We start from the raw sequence: 20936 nt of genomic DNA on the forward strand, positions 1-20936 counted from the left end.
TATCACAACACAATCATTTGATCCTTATGATTGAGGCCAAATTCCTGGACAACTGATTTTATTCACATTAGCTCATTGAAAGTGTAGGCCATGGCTCTATATTTAGCTTTTGCACTGGATAGATCAACAACATTCTACTTTTTATTTTTCCAGTTAACTAGATTTCCTCCAAAAAATACACCTAACTTCCTCCTAGAAATACATAGTATCTAGTGGTTGATTTTCTGTCAAGCTTGGAGTCTGCATAGTCAGCATCAGATAAAACTTCAATTCTCAAGTGATTATTAGGTTTGAAAAGAATACCTTTTCTTTGTGTAACCTCTAGGTAAATCTTACGTGGATACTCCATGAATTGGCTCACTATACTCATTGCAAATGAAATATTTGGTTTAGTAACTGTAGCATAGATGAGTTTGCTACTAGCCTTCGATAGATTGTTTTATGTTTCGGTTTTGGACTTTGATCATCATAAAGATCAAGTTCAACCTCCATAGTTGTATCTATAGGTTTAGGCCCAAGAAGACCATATTCTTGAAGCATATCAGTAAAATATTTCCTCTGAGTCCGTCTTGTTCTTTCCTTGCTTCTCACTACCTCAATACCTAGAAAATATTTATATTGACCCAGATCCTTATTTTGAAAGTGATTCACCAAATGAGATTTAACTATTTCAATACCTGATATTTCACTCCCAGATAGAATGATATCATCGACATATACCAGCAAGATAATAATTCCAGATAGTCACTTTTTAATAAATAATGACTGATTACAATGGCATTCTTCCAATAAGGTTGCAACAAGGCTTGTTGCACTGAAGAAGGAATAATGCAAGTGGAGATGGCCAAAGCAAACTTACGATAATTATTAGACAAGGAATTAAAGGATACAAAATGAGATAAAGGATGACGAAAACCTTTATGAACACTTTTTTGAAGGGCAATAAGAAGGTGCAAATCACTTACCTCAGGATCAAAAGATGATGAAGAACCATGGTCGGATATGAGGAGGGTATCAGGATCAGAATGAGATAGTTGCTGTTGGCGTTGGTATACCTGCAATGGTTTTTTCAGTAGGAACATCTCATGAGCCTGGAGCACATTGATCAACTAGAAGAGGAATAACCGAACTAGGTACAGAAGGTTCAGGTGGAACTAACTTACATTTAGAAGATTCAAAATATGAAGCATCCTCTAAGAACGTAACATCAACAAAAATAAATATTTTTCTCATAGATGAATAGTAATATTTGTACCATTTCTGTGAGAATACCCAAGAAAGACACATTTAATAGCCCGTGGAGACAATTTATCATTTGATTGATCAAATACATGTGCAAAACATACATACTTAAAGACTCAAGGTAACATTGGAAACAAAGGTGTAGTAGGTAAAAGTACCTGGATAGGAATCTTGCTATCAAGAGTAGAAAATGACATTCTATTTATCAGAAAACATTCAGTAAGAACAACATCAGTCCAATAAGTCTTTAATAGATTCATGTGAATCAACATAGTGTGATCTACCTCAATCAAATAACAATTCTTGCATTCAACAAGTCCATTTTTTTTGTAAAGTGAACACATAGAAAGTCTGATGAATGATTCCATGTGACTGACAGAAAGAGCCAAATTTATGATTCATCAACTCAAAACCATTGTCTATACGCAAGATATGGATAAAAGTTCTTTATTTCATTATAAAATAGCTAAAATACATTAAAAGCTTCAAATTTTTCTCACATGAGATAAATCCAAGTACATCTACTGAAATCATCAATAAAGGAAATAAAATACCTATTACCAAACAGACTAGTGAGAAGACAAGGACCCCAAACATCTGAGTGGACAAGCTCAAAAAGTTTACATGTCTTATGAGATGAAATAGGAAATGAGCTCCGGTGATGCTTGCCAAATTGATAGGACTAATATTGAAAAGTAATACTAGAAGGAAGATATGAAACTACTTAAATCAGTTTTACTACAGATGGATGACCAAGACTGAGATGCCACTAAAGAGGTGAATCAACTGTGTATAGTGCATGTAAAGTACTACTTGGGTTGTGGCTATCTAGATAGTATAGCCCCCCTCTCTCATGATTGGAACCAATCATCTTTCTTGTCTCGAAATCCTGAAAGATATAATGAGTAGGGTAAAAAGTTAGAGAATAATTCATGGACAAGATATTTAAAGGAAATTTGGGAACTAACTATGCAAATTGAGGAGAAAAAAAGTGCATAAGTAACATTTCCTACTACATGTAATGGTGAAACTGACCCATCAACAAGATTAACGTGCTTAACGAGAACAAACTCTTGTAAATCAGAAAATAGTGAGAACATACTTGTCATGTATTTTGTGCACCGAAATCAAGAACCCAAGATGGGGAATGGGACATTGAGGGTGCATTCATACCTGTAGAAGGAGAGTCGTATGTGCCAAGGATGCAAAGAGAATTAATAGTTGTGCCATATGTTGGAAAATCTATTGCTCCTATTGTGAGATCTGTTATTGCTATTGGATCAATTTTTGTAATTCATCTAGAGCACTAGGTGGGATTGTAGTTTCAAACCTTGGTGTTGTACCTTCATGTGTAATAGTATTTGTCCATGCAGGCTTCCCAAAATTTACCCAACATCTATCTGAGTAATGATTGGTGAGTCCAATGTGAACACAATTGTGCTCAGATTTACCATCTCCTCGGCCTCGACCTCTATGTCCCTTGGGCGTATAAATAGAATCAGATGCTATAGTTGATGATGTATTAAGAGCAATAGCTTCACCCACTTTAATATCTTTTCCAGCTCTAAGCACAACAGTCTTTTCAGCTATCTGTACCCTATTAAAGGTAGTAGAGAGGTTAGGTATTTCATCTGAGGCCAAAATATGTGTTTTTATGTAGTCAAATTCATCACCCAATCAAGATAGAAATTTTGCCACAAGGAGTTGACTGTATTATTTTTGGATTTCCCTTTCATCCATAGTAAAAGGATGAAAGACATCAATTTATTGCCAGATGTAACAAATATACCCTTCGACACCTCAAATAGTCATCTATGAATGTGATACAATATTGATGACCATTTCAAGTTTTCACACTCATGGGTGTAAAGTGAGCAATATCAAGAGTATGTTCACATGTACAAGCTTTTGATGGAAAAAGTAATTTTGCCAGTTTCGCAAAAATAAGACTTTTACATGTACAATACACATTTTCAGGAAACCTATTTAATAAACCTTATTGAACTAATTTTTGAATATTTTCCTTGTTATTGAAGATGCCAGAAATATAGTTGATTTGACACGATAGGGGAAGAATTAGTAATTTCACATATCATATTACCACACAATCGCACTTGATACATGTCACAATTTTTGAATCCTCTTAGAATTACATTATCCCCTCTAAGCGTAATAAATTTCCAATTTCAAAGTAGAATACAAAGTCAAGTTTTCCAAAGAAGTATCTAAGTATAAACTTTGCCTAATTGAGGAAGTATACAAACAAATTTCTAAATCAAAGTATTTATCATCTTCTAACTTTAATTGATAAGTTCCTACTCCCCCCCCCCCCCCCCCCCCCCCCCACAAAAGCTTTGTCATCATTGCTCACACATATAAAGATTTTCCTGTCATCAATATTTTTTATTTCCTTAAAACCCTGGAAGTTCATTTGACAAAATGAATGGTTGAATATGAATCACCCGACCAGTTAAAAGGTTTACTATTAATACCATAGGTTTCAAGGGATAATAACTCATTTGATTTCTCCTATTGATAATTTTTCTAGTTCTTGAAAACTCTATGATACTTCTTAGTCTAACCTGGATTGTGAAAAAAGAAACACACATTTTGTTGTGTGTGAAACAAAACTTTTTTTTTTAATTCAATTTTCTATCATGAAAGTGAGGCTTTCTCCTTTTCTTCTTCAATTTTAACTTAACATTGCTAGCAATTGGTAGTTTCATTTCACCACTCACTTGAGCTATCCTGTCCCATTGATGGTCTACCATGTTCACAAGCGCTTCCACTATCCATAGTGTCGTAGAAAATGACTAATAATCTTCTACATACTTATAGGATCTAAGCAATGAGTTAATTATGGTGCCAACTTTAGTTTTCTCATGCAATACTCTACCATTGCAATACCAACTCATCCGCCATTACAAGCATCTCATGAACATTTTTTCTAACTTCAGTCACTTCCTTACATTTGGTCATTGTCAATCTCTTCCTTAGGTTGTTGATATGTGAGTCCTATCTTGTCCAAAGTTTCTTTTGTAGTTGGAGTTTTGCATGAAATATGTCATGCGAAAAGATTTATTTAGTCCAACAAGAATATACCCTAGAAACATCATGTGCTACTTCCTAGTTTTTATATTCCTTCAAATCCCTCTTATACGGTTTCTTACATCTTGAGTTAGTCACTAGATAATGTTCTTTTGGAGATTCATCTATTCGAATGATTTCATAATGTCTATAAAATTTCAACATCAAGTCTACCCTTTGTGACCGGTCCACATGTTCCATCAAACACATCAAATTTAAGAATATCACCACAGTTAGAGCCACCACTGGGAATAGGCAAAGATGCCCCTATAGCCCATAATATTCTCAATTTTATTTTGGGAGAAAATATCAATTCATCTATCCATTTAGTAACTTCACTTACCCGTTTGGGATTCATGAGAATTACTAGGTACATTCAAAAACTAATAAAAATAAATTACTCACTCATCAAGCAATCAAGAGTTAATTTACAGTTACCCATTGGGGACTCGAGAAATTAACTCCTTAAACACAAAAAAAACCAATCAAATTATACAAAATGTATTATCCATTGAGGATTTTATAAATCATATAATAAAATTATTTTTTAACACATAAATACCTAATTCAATTATATAAATAATAATACCCCTGGGGATTTTTCAAATTATATAACTAAATTAGATACAACATACACATATATTCCTAACTTAATTATATAATTAGCATTACCCATTGGGGAATTTGAAAATTATATACTAAAACTAGACATAATTTATATTAATTTATTTAATAATATGAGATAGCTCAAACAAAATGATTTATGTGAACCAACACACAAGGCCACCCAAAGAGCCTGGTTTTTGCTATTTTTACCACAATAAGATGTTTCTAAATGTGCAAAAATAAATTACTACAAAAATTTCTTTCACGATTATAAGCAGAAAATAATCACTTATATTTGTTAGAGTTATGTGATAATAAAATCATGTGAATATATAAACAAAATGTAATAATGCATATACCTTTTATTTTGAAACCAATTTGAATGAAAATGTAAAACACTAGAGTTTTTTTTTCAAAATGTTTACTAGTGAATTTAAACTGAGGTGCCTCATTGTTTTGTCGAGACAAGAAAATTTGTTGCCCTAGAGAAGTCAAGGGAGAATATTGGCCTCCTTTCCTTTCTCTTGATGCTTAAGAAGGGGCACTCCTTTTAGTAGAACACCTAGACAGATGAGAGAGAAAAGAGAAGAAAAGTCAAATATATTTGGAAAATGGCTCGAAGCTCGAGCCTTAATTATTTTATTTTTATTTAATAAAAATTTAAAATTAATAATCACTAATTTACCCTCACCAAGTTCATGGATTTCGATGGCTATATTTCGAATTAGGATATGCAAAAATATTGAATCCAAATGGCCATATATGGAATTCCACTATACAGGAGACATTATTTAGTAATTATATAGAAGCAATGAGAAAAAAAATTATCTTGTTTGCCATAATTATGTCTTAGTCTATTTTATTTTATTTTTATTATTGAAGCTTATAATAGATTTTTTGGAGTTAGTATCATTGCTACTAGAACATATAGAGATAAAAATGGGTGATAGAATTTTTGGAATTAGTATCATTAGCTTGATTTTTTTATATCAAATAGTGGGTTTTCCCCAAGCTTTATAAAAGATAATGATGATGAAGACGATGATGAGGCCTTCCTTAGCCACTAAAAGATGACCGAATGGAGGAAGAAGATCATACCCTTTTTTCTTCTCTTTGATCAGCTAAGGGAGGGAGGAGAAATGTATTTTCAATTGTTTGGCAATAGAGAATAATTAAGAGAAATAAAAAAAAATCACTTTCTCTCTTAGTTAATAAATTATCTCTAACAAAATGATAAAATTTGAGAGAAAAGAAAAGAAATAGAAACTTAAGAGAAATTTTTAATCATAAAAAATTTAAAATATTAATAATTTTCTTTTATTTTTCATTTTCCATGTGTATCTAAACAAGAGAAACTACATTTCTCTTCCATTTTCTCTCTCATTTTCCACAGGCATCCAAACAGGAGAAAAAAAAACTTTTTTTTTTCTTTTCTCTCCACCTTTCCAAACACAGCCTTAATATTTTCTGGTAATCAAGTACAAAATAACCATTATGATAAATGGGTAAAATTGCCAAGAGTAAAAACATAGTAAAAATGGATTGTAAGTTATCTCTGCATGTAATTCTCTTGCTACACATGAACACCTAACAAGCAAGATTATAGTCCTTTGGGTACAAGTATCAATCCACCAATGCATTCAACTCCCACCAAGCAAGATTACAGCCTCATTAGATAATACAGCACAGGAGCGAAGAGTGAACTTCTCATTGAAGATACTTGGTTAACCAAGCTAACATGTCACTGTGAGCTTCTTCGGCTCTCTTAACAGCTAGCTCATCATCAGCATCGTATCTCATAGTCCAACCGTGGGCGACTCCCGGAAAGATTTTCACAAAGCTGTCAATCTGCATAACGGTGTATATGGCTTTTCATCCACGACACAAAAGAAAGAACAAGGTGTATGGCTGGAAGCATCATATCTGATGCATTGGACATCAGAGAAAGAGTTTAAAGATTATACCTGAGAATTCGCAGATAAGGCTTCCTCAAACTGTTTTGCCAGTTCAGGTGGAGTTACCCTGTCAATCTCAGCTCCAAGTATGGAAATGTGACATTTCACCTCTGAAACACATGAATACCAATTCAAGCTATCTGTCATAATTTTTTTCTTTTTGATTTTGGTTTTAGAAACAGATTCCTAACCTTTGATGTCATCAAGAGTTACAGATGATGGATGGAGCATGACTGCAGCTTGGATCCCACTGGTCTTGGCTAATTCCACTATCACCTTGGCTGAAAGAAACTATCTATACTTTCAGTGTAAATCCAACAAATCCAGCTCCAAGAAAAGAGACATGTAAGCCCTGCAAATGTAAAAAAAAAAAAAAAGGGCATTCATCTCACCACCCCAGCAGACTCCCACGGCTCCAATGGAAGATATTCCTTTACTTTGAATTGCTGCAACAACTGTTTTTGCTTCCACAACTGATTTATCCTACAAAATAGGATATACTCTCCCTATTACAGAAGAGTTTAGGTATAGCAGTAACCTGGAAAAACAGCAACATATGCTAGCGTTTCGTTGTTGTCCAGGAGATTCAAAAAACAATCTTTGTATCCAACCAGGGAATTTACTAGAATAATTGAAAGATAAAATCTTTGGATTGATGAATAAGTAACAAACCGGAGCATGTAACTTTCGCCATTCCTGAACGATCGGATGCTTTTCCGGTCCAAAAGGATCCCCATGGAAAAAATCAGGAACGACTGTATAAAATCCAGCAGCAGCGACTCTATCTGCTAGCTTCCTTTAACAGTAAAAAGCAAATTAAATAGGATTCATTTATTGATGCTCAAGGACCGACTAAGAGGGAGAAAGATACCTCACGGTTGGAGCTTCATATCCTGCAAATGAATGAAATCAAGTTCAAAAAACAAATTAAGAACGATGCTAATTACTGTAATTTGCAACAACACTGGAGATGCCTAGAGCTTAAGCATATACCGAATACATCAGAAACGAAAAGCACCGCCGCCTTGGAATCGGTGGAACCGGTGACATAAGCACGCAGTCCTCCGATATCTTCCACGCTGCCTGATCCGCACGCAGAACTGAGGGAAGGAGGATTTTCACAGCATTGAGCGCCCGCCATCTCTCCAACTCAGGACTTCGATCTGACGAGAGTGAAAGGGGATAGAGAGGATCAGATAATGCCGATCGAACAGTCGGGAAAGTGGGGAGAATTTGTTTATTGGAAGGATCGGAGTCAAACCGTCAGAGAATTGAAATTACTGAAAGGCCCAACATAAAAAAAGCCAAAGACTAAGATTATTATAACCTCTGGTTCATGTATGAAATTCATAAAAACTGAAAAACTGAAGCCTAGATAAATACCTCCGGTTATGACCGACATATTCTAAGAACTTCCAGAAAAAAAACTTGTCTAGTCTATCTAAAGTCCCCTTTCACTCTCTCACTCTCTTCATATCGTGTTATTGAGGAGAAGTTGAAACTGATGGGCAATTACAACTATCCCACTTTTACTATATTTAAGGGAAAACTACCTCGGAATAGATCAACTTCATCGAACGTGTCTAACACTTACATCTCAGTGCATTTCTCTTGTCTGAAATTGGTAAAATGAAACAATCCTCTAATTCAATCTTTCAAGTGCTTGCTCAAAATCTTGTGGAGATTAAAGATTGTTTATTTAGTGTAAGCGTTTAAGAATAATTTACTTATTCTTCTCCATATCGAACCAGGAAACCATTTGTGCATCAAAAGTTTAAAAACTTTGGAACCTTAATCACTCAATTCAACTAAAACACAACCCCCATTCTTTTTCTGGGTGAGAATATTTGGACATTTCTCAAGGGATGAAAACTGATTAACGAAATTAAAATCACTTCTTTCAAACACACAATCCCATTCACTGCTCAGTTGCATTCCTCATTTCAGATATTTAGTGAACCAATCAAACATATATGTATGTGCTTCTTCTGCGTTCTTCACTGCTGCTTCATCGTTAACGTCGTATCTGATCGTCCAACCGTGCACAAGCCCGGGGAAGATTTTCACAAAGCTATCGATCTACACGATAAGTGAACAAATCAATCAGATTCAGCCATTAAAACTAGAATCAAAAGGAGATTATAATTAAGAGAAGAGAATAAAAACAAGTTTAGAGAGAGATCTACCTCAGGTTTTGCTGATAATGCAACCTTATACTGTTTTATCACTTCAGTTGGAGTTACATGGTCAATCTCTGCTGCTAGTATGGAAATGGGACATTTCACTTCTGAAACATATAAAAGAGACCCATTCCCATTAACAAAAAATTATTATGAAAATTATCCTTATTCCATTTTATAAAAAGGTAAATAAAAATTGGAGTGCCTTTGATATCTTCAACAGTGACGACCGATGGATGGAACATAACAGCTGCTTGAATCTCGTTGATCTTAGCTGACTCCACTATCACTTTGGCTGCCCAAAACATCAAAGATTGTTTCAGTCAGATATTACATGCAGAAGGCGAAGTCCATCGAAACTCACCTCCCCAGCAAATACCCACAGCGCCAATGGCAGATATTCCCTTTCTCTGTATTTCTTCTATCACTGCTTTGGCGTCTTCATACCCTTTATCCTACAATATGGGAGACGAAAATAAGCTCTCGAGTTATCATCAATGGCGTTAATGATGAGTGCAAACCGTTGAATGGAACTTGAGCCACTCCAGAAGGCTTGCATGCTTAGTGGAATCGTAAGGATCTCCATAGAAGAAGTCAGGAACCACTGCGTAGAATCCCGCTGCAGCTACTTTGTCCGCAAGCTTCCTGTACGTAGACAGCGAGGGGATCAGCTGAGTTATGTCTTGTTCAGAACATTAGACGAGTGTCTGCACAGATTTACCTCATGTTTGGAGATTCAAATCCTGGAGAGCAATGAAAAGCAAGCCAAGGGTAAGTTGTAGAAACCAACTCCAAGCAGAAGTAGTAGAATGAAAGTACAGATGGATTAATGGAGCAGAAATATGAACCGTATATGTCTGAAACGAAAAGCACAGCGGCTTTAGAATCACTAGATCCGGAGATGTAAGCGTTGAGTCCGCCGATGACTTCCAGCCACCCGGAGCCACATGTAGAACTCAGCACAGGAGGATTTTCGCAGCATTGCGCGCCTACCATCTCTCCACCTGATAATCTTCGATCGATTCAGAGAATGCGAGATGGCTCAATTAATGGGGGGAGAGAGAATTTATATATTGAGAAGACGAAGGATGAATCCACTGGGGTTAGAGGAAGGATGCTTCAAAGTCTCCTCCCTACGTATCTACAGTAAATCACTCCGTCTTTTATGTCTTTTCTGCGGAGATGGGATCTCCTCAACAACAACATCAAGAACAGTTCAGTAGTTGTAGTTAAAAATCAAAATTACAAATTCATAACAGTTGACCTAAGGAAGGAGCATCCAATTGGAAACGTCAATTGAATCTTCCAACTATAATGAGTAGTTTACAAGAAACAAAGATGAACGTGGGTGAGAATATTTAACTCTTGAAGCTTCGTCTTGTCTAGACATTGTGATCAGTCTTAGTATTTTAATGCAAAGACGTTTTCATGGAATTGATAAACGATCCTTTGAACTTTCAAAGAGTTTTAATACATAGAAACTAAATTCAAGGACTTCTTTCTTCACACACAATATCTAAAATATTCCAACCTTGGGGGTGTGTTTGTGTCAACCCGAAAGTATAGGAAAAATATGTCAGGGGAAGAAAAAAGCCAAAGCTAAGGGTCTGTTTGGAACCCTTAGAAAAGAAAATGAGAATTTGACCAATATTATTCTAAAAAATAGTTATTGAAAATGATATAATAATCAAATTCTCCATTTCACTAACTATTTTTTAGAATAATAATGATTAAAATTTTCTTTTCTTTTCCATGGGGTTCCAAACAAACCCTAAGGGTGTGTTTGTGTCATTTTGGGATTTTTTTTTGCTTGAGTCATCTTGAATCTTTTTCTCCCTTTAAGAAATATTAAAATGGATAAGAAAATGCTTCAATAGACAACTATGGGAAAAATAAATCGAGAAACATTAAAATGGTTATTGATCACTTATCGCAAGTTTATTTCACCGATATCACAATAACTTATGAACCCACTAGTTTAATCTAGGTGCATACGACTATATCCACCTTAAAATAGTGATTTTGTGTTTGTTTTTAAAATTATGGAATAAGTCAATATAGGATCATCCAAGCAACTAGCAACTCAAATTTGAAAAGTAATCTGATTGGAATTTGTCTTAAATAGATGATAAGCATCTTTCTTTGTTGAGATCAGATTAGTTTCTTTCTTCTGTCTCACATGCTTGACCTCATCTACTACATCCACCTTAAAATAGTGATCACATGTTTGTTTTTAAATTATAGAATTAGTCAATATAGGATCATCCAAGCAACTAGCAACTCAAATTTGAATAGTTAATTGTCATAAGTAAATGATAAACATCTTTCTTTGTTGAGATCAGATTAGTTTCTTTCCTCTTTCTCTTCTGCTTGTCACAAGACCCATTAATTAAATATGAAGAGGCCAACCTTTAGCAACTATCAAGCCAGTTCAATCGAGTAAGGTAAGTTTCCTTCAATTTTTTGTTGGAAATTGATTTTAATTAAATTTTTTTTTTTTGGTGGAATATTTCATCTTGCATTTCCTTATTTAACATAATCAATTTTGAAGAAAGTTGAAGAAAAAAATTCTAAAAATTTCAACTATCTCTCTAAATGAGATAAGTTTGAACGTTTTTCAACTTCCTAATGTTCTTTTACTAACAGAAAACTCAGTTGGTGTTTGATTTGTTCGATCTCCAATTTCATAGAGTTAAAAATCTTCATATCATGCATAAAATTCAATTTTTAAGACTGAATTTGCTATTTGTGATAACCCAACTATGCTAATTCAAAAGTTGGTTTTCATATGTAAAAAATGCTCTTCTAAGGTTTCAAAACACCTTTTGAATAGCTAGCTTGAGTTGTTTTGAAACAAGTGGTATCTTCTATAGCTTGAAACTGAAAAGTATGGATTGGTGTTAATTATTTCCAAAGAGCTGTTCGTGTAAGGTATGTTTATTCTTTCAATTCTAACCCCTAATTTTTGTGGGAATAATTGAAAATTTGTAGCAACTTTTTCTTCTCTAGCTATTCTTTGAAATCCACATAGCCATGCTTGCCATGCACGTCCACTTCATGTTGTGCATCTAGTTTGAAGTTTTGTTTTGTTAATGCTTGTTGAATCCCAAGTGTTCCATAAGTTCTCCTTGGGTAATTGTAGTATTTTAACCCTTTCAAAGAGTTTTTTGGAGTCCTCAATTGGCTTCTTATTTGTTGGCCTAACATGGTAAATAGTTCATGCGAATGTTCTAGTTTATATACTGAATTCAGTAGGCATGATTTATTAAAAATCACCTCCATTCCACTAAAGGGTTTGTTTAATTATTTTTCATAGTCATTATATGTAAAATATTTTTTAATCACAAGAGACCTTGCTTGTCACTTGACTTTGCCATCTATTAACGAAGATGACCCCTCCTATCAAATATAGTTAAAGGAAAATGTTTTGGTTACAAGTTGGTTGATAAATAGTATGTTGTTATGGTCCCAGATCTGACACAGGGATTCGTAGGGAAGAAGAGAGAGACGATAAAAATCAAACCAAAGGGAAGCTTGAAAACCCTAGAGCTCGTCAAGGAGAACTCCAAGCCTGTTTAACCTAAAATCAATGTTTTTCTTTCTCATTACTCTTACCCCTTAAATAGGGTTGACCCTTACAAGGTTTAAGATAAAATATTCCAAAAATATCCCTATAAATGAAATATTCCAAAAATACCCCTGTGGCTTAAAACAGAAATAAAATAAAGTAAATTAAAGAAAAATTATTAAAATAATAATTTTATTCCGTGCATAACATTACACCCCCCCTGGAAGAAAGATTTTGTCCTCAAACTTGAAAGTAGGGTATGTATGCCGACGTTTCCACCTGTTCCCAAGTAGCATCCGCGGTAGCAATGTCCGCCCTCTAGAAGCCCAAAACAAGAGCATTCCCCCTAGTAATATTTTTTTTCACAGTCGAATGTAGGGATGTGTGTCGAACGTCGCTACATCTCCCCAAGCAGCATCTCAGCTAAGGGTGGCTTCGAACCGAGCCGGCTCGCGAGCCGCTCGAGTTCAGCTCAGTTTCGGCTCGGTTCGAAACGTTATATTTCGAGCTCGAGCCGAGCTCGAACTCAGGGATGGGCTCGTTTACATTAACGAGTCGAGCTCGAACAGAGCCCGGTTCGGCTCGTCGGCTCGCGAGCCGACTCGTTAATATAACGAGCGATTCGGGATCGGGGATCGGGGATCGGGATACCTCTTCCATTCGGGAAATTTCTCTGCGAAACCCATACCTCCGTCTGCCATTCCCATGCCGTTTCAGCGTGATTTCTTGCGGAAATCGCTGTCCGTCGGCAGGTATTCAGGGGAAATGGGGGATTTGGTCTTCAAATCCCTCGTTCTCCCTCTCCCTCTTCGATTCCTCGATTTATTCCTCTACGATTTCTGTCTTCCGTCCTCAAAGATTTCTTTCTCGTCTTCCTCTGCGATTTCTTCCTCAAGCTTTTCTTCGCCGACGAGACGAAATCGACGGTCCGACGGAAGGAGGTAAGATTTTTATTTAATCTTTCTGTTTTTTTTTTCGTCGCCGAGCTAATCTAAAAAATCTCTAACTCTCTCTTCGTTTCTCAGCTTCTTTTCTCGGCTTCGTTTCTGAGCTTCGTTTCTCAGCAGTGCTTCATTATTGGAAAGTTTTTTGGATATCCGAACTGCACACTCTGTAAGCAAACTCGAGCTCTGTTTTTTTTTTTTTTCCGATATCTCCAGCTGACAGTTCAAATACACTCGGGAAGAAATCATTGTAAGAAAACTGGTATGAATTTTATTTCATGATTTTGAGTGTTGATACTGTTTGATTTTTTGAAATGGTGAGTTCTTGATTTAAGGGTAGAATGTAAGAAAGATCATTTTATACAGATTGTATAAGGTTGACCTATTTTATTCTCTTAATTTATTTTTTTGCTTGAGTGTGCCATCAATTGCATTCTAGCTGGCTGAGAGCCAGGAAACTTCATACTGAGCTAACATTCAAGAAAGAAAGGAAGGGTGGGGGAGAAAAATCCCCCACTTTGTCATTTGTTATGTTTTTGTATATCTCAGAATGACTTACTAAGCTCAATTGCTATAATGTTTGGAAAATAGTTGGTTGGTTGTCAATGATTTTTTTGCTCAAATTCCATTGTTCTTCATAAATGAAGTTATTATTCTAGACTTTCAAATATTTTTATGTTGTGGGATCTTGTTTCTTTTTTGCCTTCTTATTTTTAGGTGTCTGGCCTCTTATAAAATTTTGTATGTTTATCATATATTTCAGCAATAAACAGCAATGGTATTCAAATTGTTACTTGATATATTTTAGCAATGAAATTTTATTTCATGATTTTGAGTGTTAATAACATATTCTGTTCAATAATACTCTATTATAGTTAATGGAATCAGGAGCTTTCTTAATTGCATCCAACTTCTCTTTATTATAAAAAAGAATAAAAAAAGTTAGTTTTTGTCCTTCTTTCTTAATTCTCATTGAACTTATATCCACTGCTGTTCTTGGTATAGTGGGGTATTGAGGTTGAATTTCATTTTTTTTCATTTTTATCATTAATTTCTTGGTATTGAGGTTGAATTTCATCAGAATATTAGAAGAGAATGTTGGTGTGCTTATTTCCTTATCTTAGAAGTTTTTAAATTTATATATAAAAAAAGGATCGGTATATTGGACTGGAAACTATTGGGTGCAGGGCTACTGGCTCAAAGAGACCCCGCTGCATTGAAAGACAAGGGTCGTTCCCGATTGTCACAATGTCACGTACCTTCCTCTAAGAATAAACAAGTATCTTAAATTATGTGTAGGATCTTTGTTGTTCGGATAACTTTCTTTTCTTTATGTTTTTAATTTGTAATTTTGTTTTTTTGTAGAAGTAAGAATGTCAACACCTCCTCAATTGACATCAATAATTAACACTAGTTCTAGTGTAACTATAAATAGTGACTCAACTCCACCAGAGTCACTACCCTCTGTCATAGAAGTGGGCCCAGATGAAATTACTATAAACGAGGATGAAGGTGATTCTACTCATACCTCCAAAAGACAAAAAAAGTCTCATGTGTGGTTGGAATTCAAAGAAGTATCACTTAATGGTACAAAAAAGGCTCAGTGTGTTCATTGTAAAATCAATTTGAGTGTTATTAGTAGTGGAGTGACCACACATATGAGTCGACATTTGAAACGTTGCACTAGTAGAAAAGTGGCAATGAGAAAACAAAAAACCTTAAACTTTCAACCAGTGGGAGCGGGGTCTAATGTTGATCAGAGTCCATCTGGACTTCCTTTTATGGATTTTGGAGGAAATTATGATCAAGCTAAAATGAGAGTAGTCATTGCTCATTGGATTCTTATGCATGAGCATCCATTCATGATAGTAGAAGAGGAGGGATTTAATTTTGTAATGAAGATGGCAAATATGAATTATGAGAAAATATCCCGGAAGACTATTAAGAAGGAGTGTATGGAGGTGTATGAGGCAGAGAAAAAGAAATTGGAAATTTTGTTAAAAGAGATTAACAAGATTAGTCTTACCACGGATCTTTGGAAGTCTCAAAATCAAAAAATTGAATACATGGTTATTACTGGGCATTTTATTGACAGTAATTGGAAGCTGCAAAAACGAGTCTTGAGTTTTGTGCATGTTCCTCCTCCTCGTCGTGGCGTTGATATAGCAGATGCTATTTACAAGTGTTTGAAAGAGTGGGAGATTGAAAATAAAGTTTTTAGTATTTCAGTTGATAATGCTGCATATAATGATGTTTGTATCAGAGTTTTGAAACAAGATTTTTCAAGGAAAAAAAATTTGGTGTGTGGTGGAAAGTTGTTTCATGTGCGTTGTTGTGCTCATATTTTGAACTTATTAGTCCAAGATGGTCTTGTTCAGATTAAAGATATCATTGATAATGTGCGTGAAAGTGTCAAATTCATAAATCTGTCTGAGGCTAGACTTCGCACTTTTTCTGAAATTGTACAACAATTAGAACTTGGTGAAAAGAGGTTGGTTATTGATTGTCCAACTCGTTGGAACTCTACTTATGATATGTTGTCTTCTGCATTAAAATTCAAAGATGCATTCTCTAGATTTAAAGTTAGAGAACCAACATATGATTGTTTGCCAAGTTTTGATGAATGGGAAAAAGTTGACATGGTGTGTGAGATTTTAGAAGTTTTTAATGCAGTTACAAATATAATTTCTGGGAGTGACTACCCTACTTCTAATTTGTACCTTAGTGAGGTATATAGGGTAAAAGAAGTTCTGGATTTTTATTCTACAAATGAAAATGTTTTCATTAAGACAATGGTTAGTAGAATGAAAGAGAAATTTGAGAAGTATTGGGGTGAATGCAATTTATTGATGGCTGTTGCTTCAGTTTTGGATCCAAGGGTCAAATTAAAGTTGATCGAAATGTGTTTTCCAGTGATATATTCTATGGAGGAAGCTACAATGAATATAAATTTAGTTCGACGCACCTTATATGAGATCTACGATGAATATGTATCCATATATAATGTGGATATTAGAAATGAAGAGATTGTTTCAAGTACTAGTAGCTCTATGGGTGTTTCCACTAGTCGTAGGCCTTCATCAAGTTCAGGTTGGTCAAAGTTGATGAGTTATATGAAACAAAAGGATGCAGTTAATTTACCAAGGTCAGAATTGGAAATTTATCTTGAAGAAGGTGTATATAGTTGTGAGGAAACTTCACAATATGATTTTGATGTTTTAGAATGGTGGAAAGTGAATCAGATGAAATTTCGAGTATTATCTAAGATGGCAGCAGACATCCTTGTAATTCCCATATCCACAGTAGCTTCAGAGTCTACATTTAGTGCTGGTGGTAGAGTAATAGACTCATATCGTTCTTCCTTGGCACCAAGTACAGTTCAAGCTTTGATTTGTGGCAGTGATTGGATTCGGGTTCTTCACGGTGTAAAAAAAAATCAAAAGGTGAATTTCTTTGATCAATTCTTTATTATGATATTTTTTAGTATATTTTTTAGTTTTATTTATTAAAATTTTGTTTTATGATTACAGCCTGAGAAGAAGAGTGTAGAGATAATGCTATCAGCTACATGATTTGTCATGTTTCTCTCATCATGGTAATTTTAATATTTTTAACGACATTAAGTAACTAGTAATGGAAGAGTATTTTTTTATCTGACAATAACTAATTTTATTTTTTTGTTTTTGTCGTAGGTGGAGATTTTGCTCATGCAGGGATGTATATTATTTTCTAGCATTAAGAGAAACAATTATAGTTTGTAATTTTATAATGGATTTATAGTTTTTATTTGGGTGATTGTAAATTGATAGTGATATTTTATTTAATTTTGTTGTGTTTGATTATTGTATGAAGTTTATTTATAATATTATGCAGTGTATGAAGTGTTTAGACTATTTTATGAAGTGTTTATAAAATGTATAGATAATTTTATGGAGTGTTTATGGAGTATTTATGGAGTGTTTATGGAGTGTTTATGGAGTATTTATGGAGTGTTTATGGAGTGTTTATGGAGTATTTATGGAGTGTTTATGGAGTGTTTATGGAGTGTTTATGCAGGTATTATGTACATTGATTATGTCCAATTTTAAATAGAGGTCATGCCGAATTTTATAAAGGTATTATATACATAGATTATATTCAATTTTAAGAAAAGGTTATGCCGAATTTTATACAGGTATTATATACATAGATTATATTCAATTTTAAGAAGAGGTTATGCCTCAATCTTATACATGTATTATATATATAGGTTATGCTTAATTTTTTGTAGAGGTTATGTTCAATTTTATGTAAAATATATGTATAATTTTATATATAATTAATTATATATATATTTTTTGAAAAATTTTAAATGTATGTAGAGGCTCGAGTTCGGCTCGAAGCTCGGCTCGAGCTCGGTTAAGATTTTTGGGCTCGAGCTCCATAACAATTTTAGGCTCGAGATGAGGCTCGGCTCGAAGCTCGGCTCGAACATAGGCAGGTTCGGGCTCGGCTCGGCTCGATGCCACCCCTAATCTCAGCCCTCCCTTAGTCTTGGACTGGTGTGAAACAGCCCCTCACGGCGGCCCCCCATTGGCAAGGTTGCACTGCCGACCCTACACTTTGTCGGCATGGCCGCAACAACATCATGACCAGCCCCCTGGGATTGAGAAGACTCAGAAACACTGACCCCCTCCATTTGTTGCACCTTGAAACACTCAGAGGCCTGTAACCATCACGGACAACAGGATCACACTGCATATCCTTGTGAAATCTACACACAACCGCAACAGTACTAGTTAAGCCTCTGACTAATTCTGTGTAAATAAGTCCAATTCTTGGGACATGAGCAACTCCAAGGCTTGGACCCAGATCAGGTGCAACGGGTACTGAAAATAGTTGACCTGAAATCATTTGCATATGTTTTCCACTTCTTGTATTGTTTATCCCATAATAGAGAGCAACAACATAAGCCTCACAAGCATATTCATGCAAGTAAGCCATCAATAGCGGTGCACAAATTTCAGTGAGAATCCCGATTTCTGTAAAGGAGTGTGAATGGGGCCAGTTAAAATCTCTGTTGATGTAAGCCTGCAAGAGTTTCCCTTGATGTAGTACACCCAGATTGGCACTAGCTGTGAGTAAACCCATTACAGTAAATTGATCCAGAATTGCTTGTATGTGCATCACTGGTTTGTAGGCAGCAGTAAAAACCATGGATGATATGCTGGGCCAGCAACCAGTCCGACCAGTGTAATCCTCCATTACTTTGGTTGTTGTTGCAAGCTACCCATCATTGCCAAGCAGGTCAACCACACTAGCTACATGATGTCCCTCCCCCTTGAGTCCATAGGTGTTAAGCGCAAGCCCGATCATAATTGTGCTAAGCATTACCAAAACTGCCACAGAAAGTCCAGATATGGCAGCAAGACTGAAACCTACGTAGATGGCTACTGCACTGGCAAAAATTGGAATTATGACAAGCTTGTAGCCCAATGTGAGGCCACCTAGGACATTTGTTGTTGGCTGCTGTTGCACCTGCAGTTCTGAATTGTGAATAGCGTGATGAATTTCAAGCAGCAACAATGAATGGAACGTCACAAGAATCACAAGCAGCTGCACCTCAGACCAATTTTGTGAAGTGCGAACTGTCACAGCCCCAGCATGGGCAGCAATAGCTACAAGTGCAGCTACCATTTGTCTCATGCCTTGATCATGCTTGGATATGTAGAGATATTTTGTTGAAGATGGTTCCCCACTGGGTTGCCGAGAGCGAGATTGTGAGTGAGAGAGAGAATCCGAAAGCCAAAGACCTGCAGATTTGTTGTCGCTAACGCCTCCTCTTTTTCCATTGGCGAATAGCAGCAAATCGTGGTAAAAATTTAGAACCTTTCTGCTCAACGACGAACAGGTCTTTTGGTTCTGCTACCGCAGAGTTGGTCTTCGGATTTGAGGTTGCCAAATCGTCTAGTTCCATTTTTTGCGTCTCCTGTGGAAGACGTGTGGCCTCCCGTGAGAAAGGGGTTGTGGAATACCCCTCCGATTTCCAAACATCGGTGTCCCCGCCGTAGGATTTCGGAAGTTTGGGGAACTTTTTCGAGATAGAGAGCTCTCGGATTTCATACGTCTTCTGTTTGGGGAGGCGTATGGTGTCCAGTGAGAAAGGATTTGATGCTGAACCCCATTTCGGATTTTTCGATGAAGGAATTGCTGAGTCCCCAATTTCAGATTTTGCTGCCGATGGATAGACAGAGTGCTCTATGATTTCTTGCGTCTCCTACCTGTCCGAAAGAGCGTCTCTAGCGACGATTTTATCTATCACAACAATGAGTTGAGGATTTCCGTTCGAGAGAGCGCCTGTTGCCTCTCGTTCGGTGAATTTTTCGTGCTCGGAGAATTTCGGTCGTATGACCTTCTTGTCTGGGGCAGCGAGTTTCTCCCATGCAAAACGTTCAATGGAAGATGCACGCCATCTTTCGTCAGATGCTCTATACCATGCAAGTAGGGCTTCCAATTCGTTGTGCATAGCAATACATAATTCTTGGAACGAAGAATCATTCATTGTGTTCTTTCCTGCGGCATCGAGTTTCTCCCTTCTTGCGACGAGTTTCTCCCTTCCTGCAACGAGTTTCTCCCTTGCAGAACGTTCAATGGAAAATGCACTCCATCTTTAGTCAGATGCTCTATACAATGCAAGTAGGGTTTCCAATTCGTTGTGCCATAATTCTTGGAACGAAGAATCATTCGTTGTGTTCCCACTCTGATACCAGTTGTTATGGTCCCGGATCTGACACAAGATTCGTAGGGAAGAAGAGAGAGACGATAAAAATCAAGCCAAAGGAAAGTTTGAAAACCCTCAAGCTCGTCAAGGAGAACTCCAAGCCTGTTTAACCTAAAATCATTGCTTGTCTTTCTCATTACTCTTACCCCTTAAATAGGGTTGACCCTTACAAGGTTTAAGATAAAATATTACAAAAATACCCGTATAAATGAAATATTCCAAAAATACCCATGTGGCTTAAAACTGAAATAAAATAAAGTAAATTAAAGAAAAACTATAAAAAAAATAATTTTATTGCCTGCATAATATTTCCCCCTTGGAAAAAAAAATTAAAACCCTAATGGCAGCCTCACAAAGTGCTCCTACAACCATTGTTGCTACTACTCGTACACTCTCTTTAATCTCATGTTCATGTTCTTCACCTTTGGTCATTGATTCCAGAGCCTCTAAGCATCTTACTGATAAAATTGGAAACATATCTTCTTTGTCTCCTTGTGCAATGGACTAATTTGTATCTATTACAGATAGATCTCAAACTAAAGTACCGAGTACTAGTACTTCTACTATATCCTCCTCTTTATCTTTTTCTAAGGT

General features: G+C 35.9%; 2 protein-coding genes across 2 annotated transcripts; both read right to left on the minus strand.

The window, feature by feature from the left end:
- Positions 1 to 6550: 6550 nt before the first annotated feature.
- LOC137956544 (endo-1,3;1,4-beta-D-glucanase-like) lies at positions 6551 to 8081 on the minus strand. Its single transcript, XM_068804084.1, has 7 exons — positions 7884 to 8081; positions 7762 to 7783; positions 7563 to 7686; positions 7283 to 7373; positions 7082 to 7171; positions 6900 to 7000; positions 6551 to 6783 (listed from the first exon to the last, which is right to left on the minus strand). The coding sequence occupies exons 1-7, from the start codon at positions 8029 to 8031 to the stop codon at positions 6643 to 6645; spliced, it is 717 nt and encodes a 238-aa protein (XP_068660185.1). The 5' UTR covers positions 8032 to 8081; the 3' UTR covers positions 6551 to 6642.
- A 747-nt stretch (positions 8082 to 8828) lies between these two features.
- LOC137957289 (endo-1,3;1,4-beta-D-glucanase-like) lies at positions 8829 to 10066 on the minus strand. The gene is made up of 7 exons (XM_068805047.1): positions 9919 to 10066; positions 9792 to 9813; positions 9592 to 9715; positions 9435 to 9525; positions 9276 to 9365; positions 9077 to 9177; positions 8829 to 8969 (listed from the first exon to the last, which is right to left on the minus strand). The coding sequence occupies exons 1-7, from the start codon at positions 10064 to 10066 to the stop codon at positions 8829 to 8831; spliced, it is 717 nt and encodes a 238-aa protein (XP_068661148.1).
- Positions 10067 to 20936: the final 10870 nt, after the last annotated feature.

The sequence above is a fragment of the Aristolochia californica genome, unplaced genomic scaffold, assembly GCF_029961685.1.
Source record: "Aristolochia californica isolate CCGP_79_NKW_82.1479 unplaced genomic scaffold, dmAriCali1.0.hap1 SCAF_2, whole genome shotgun sequence".
Taxonomy (NCBI): Eukaryota; Viridiplantae; Streptophyta; class Magnoliopsida; order Piperales; family Aristolochiaceae; genus Aristolochia; species Aristolochia californica.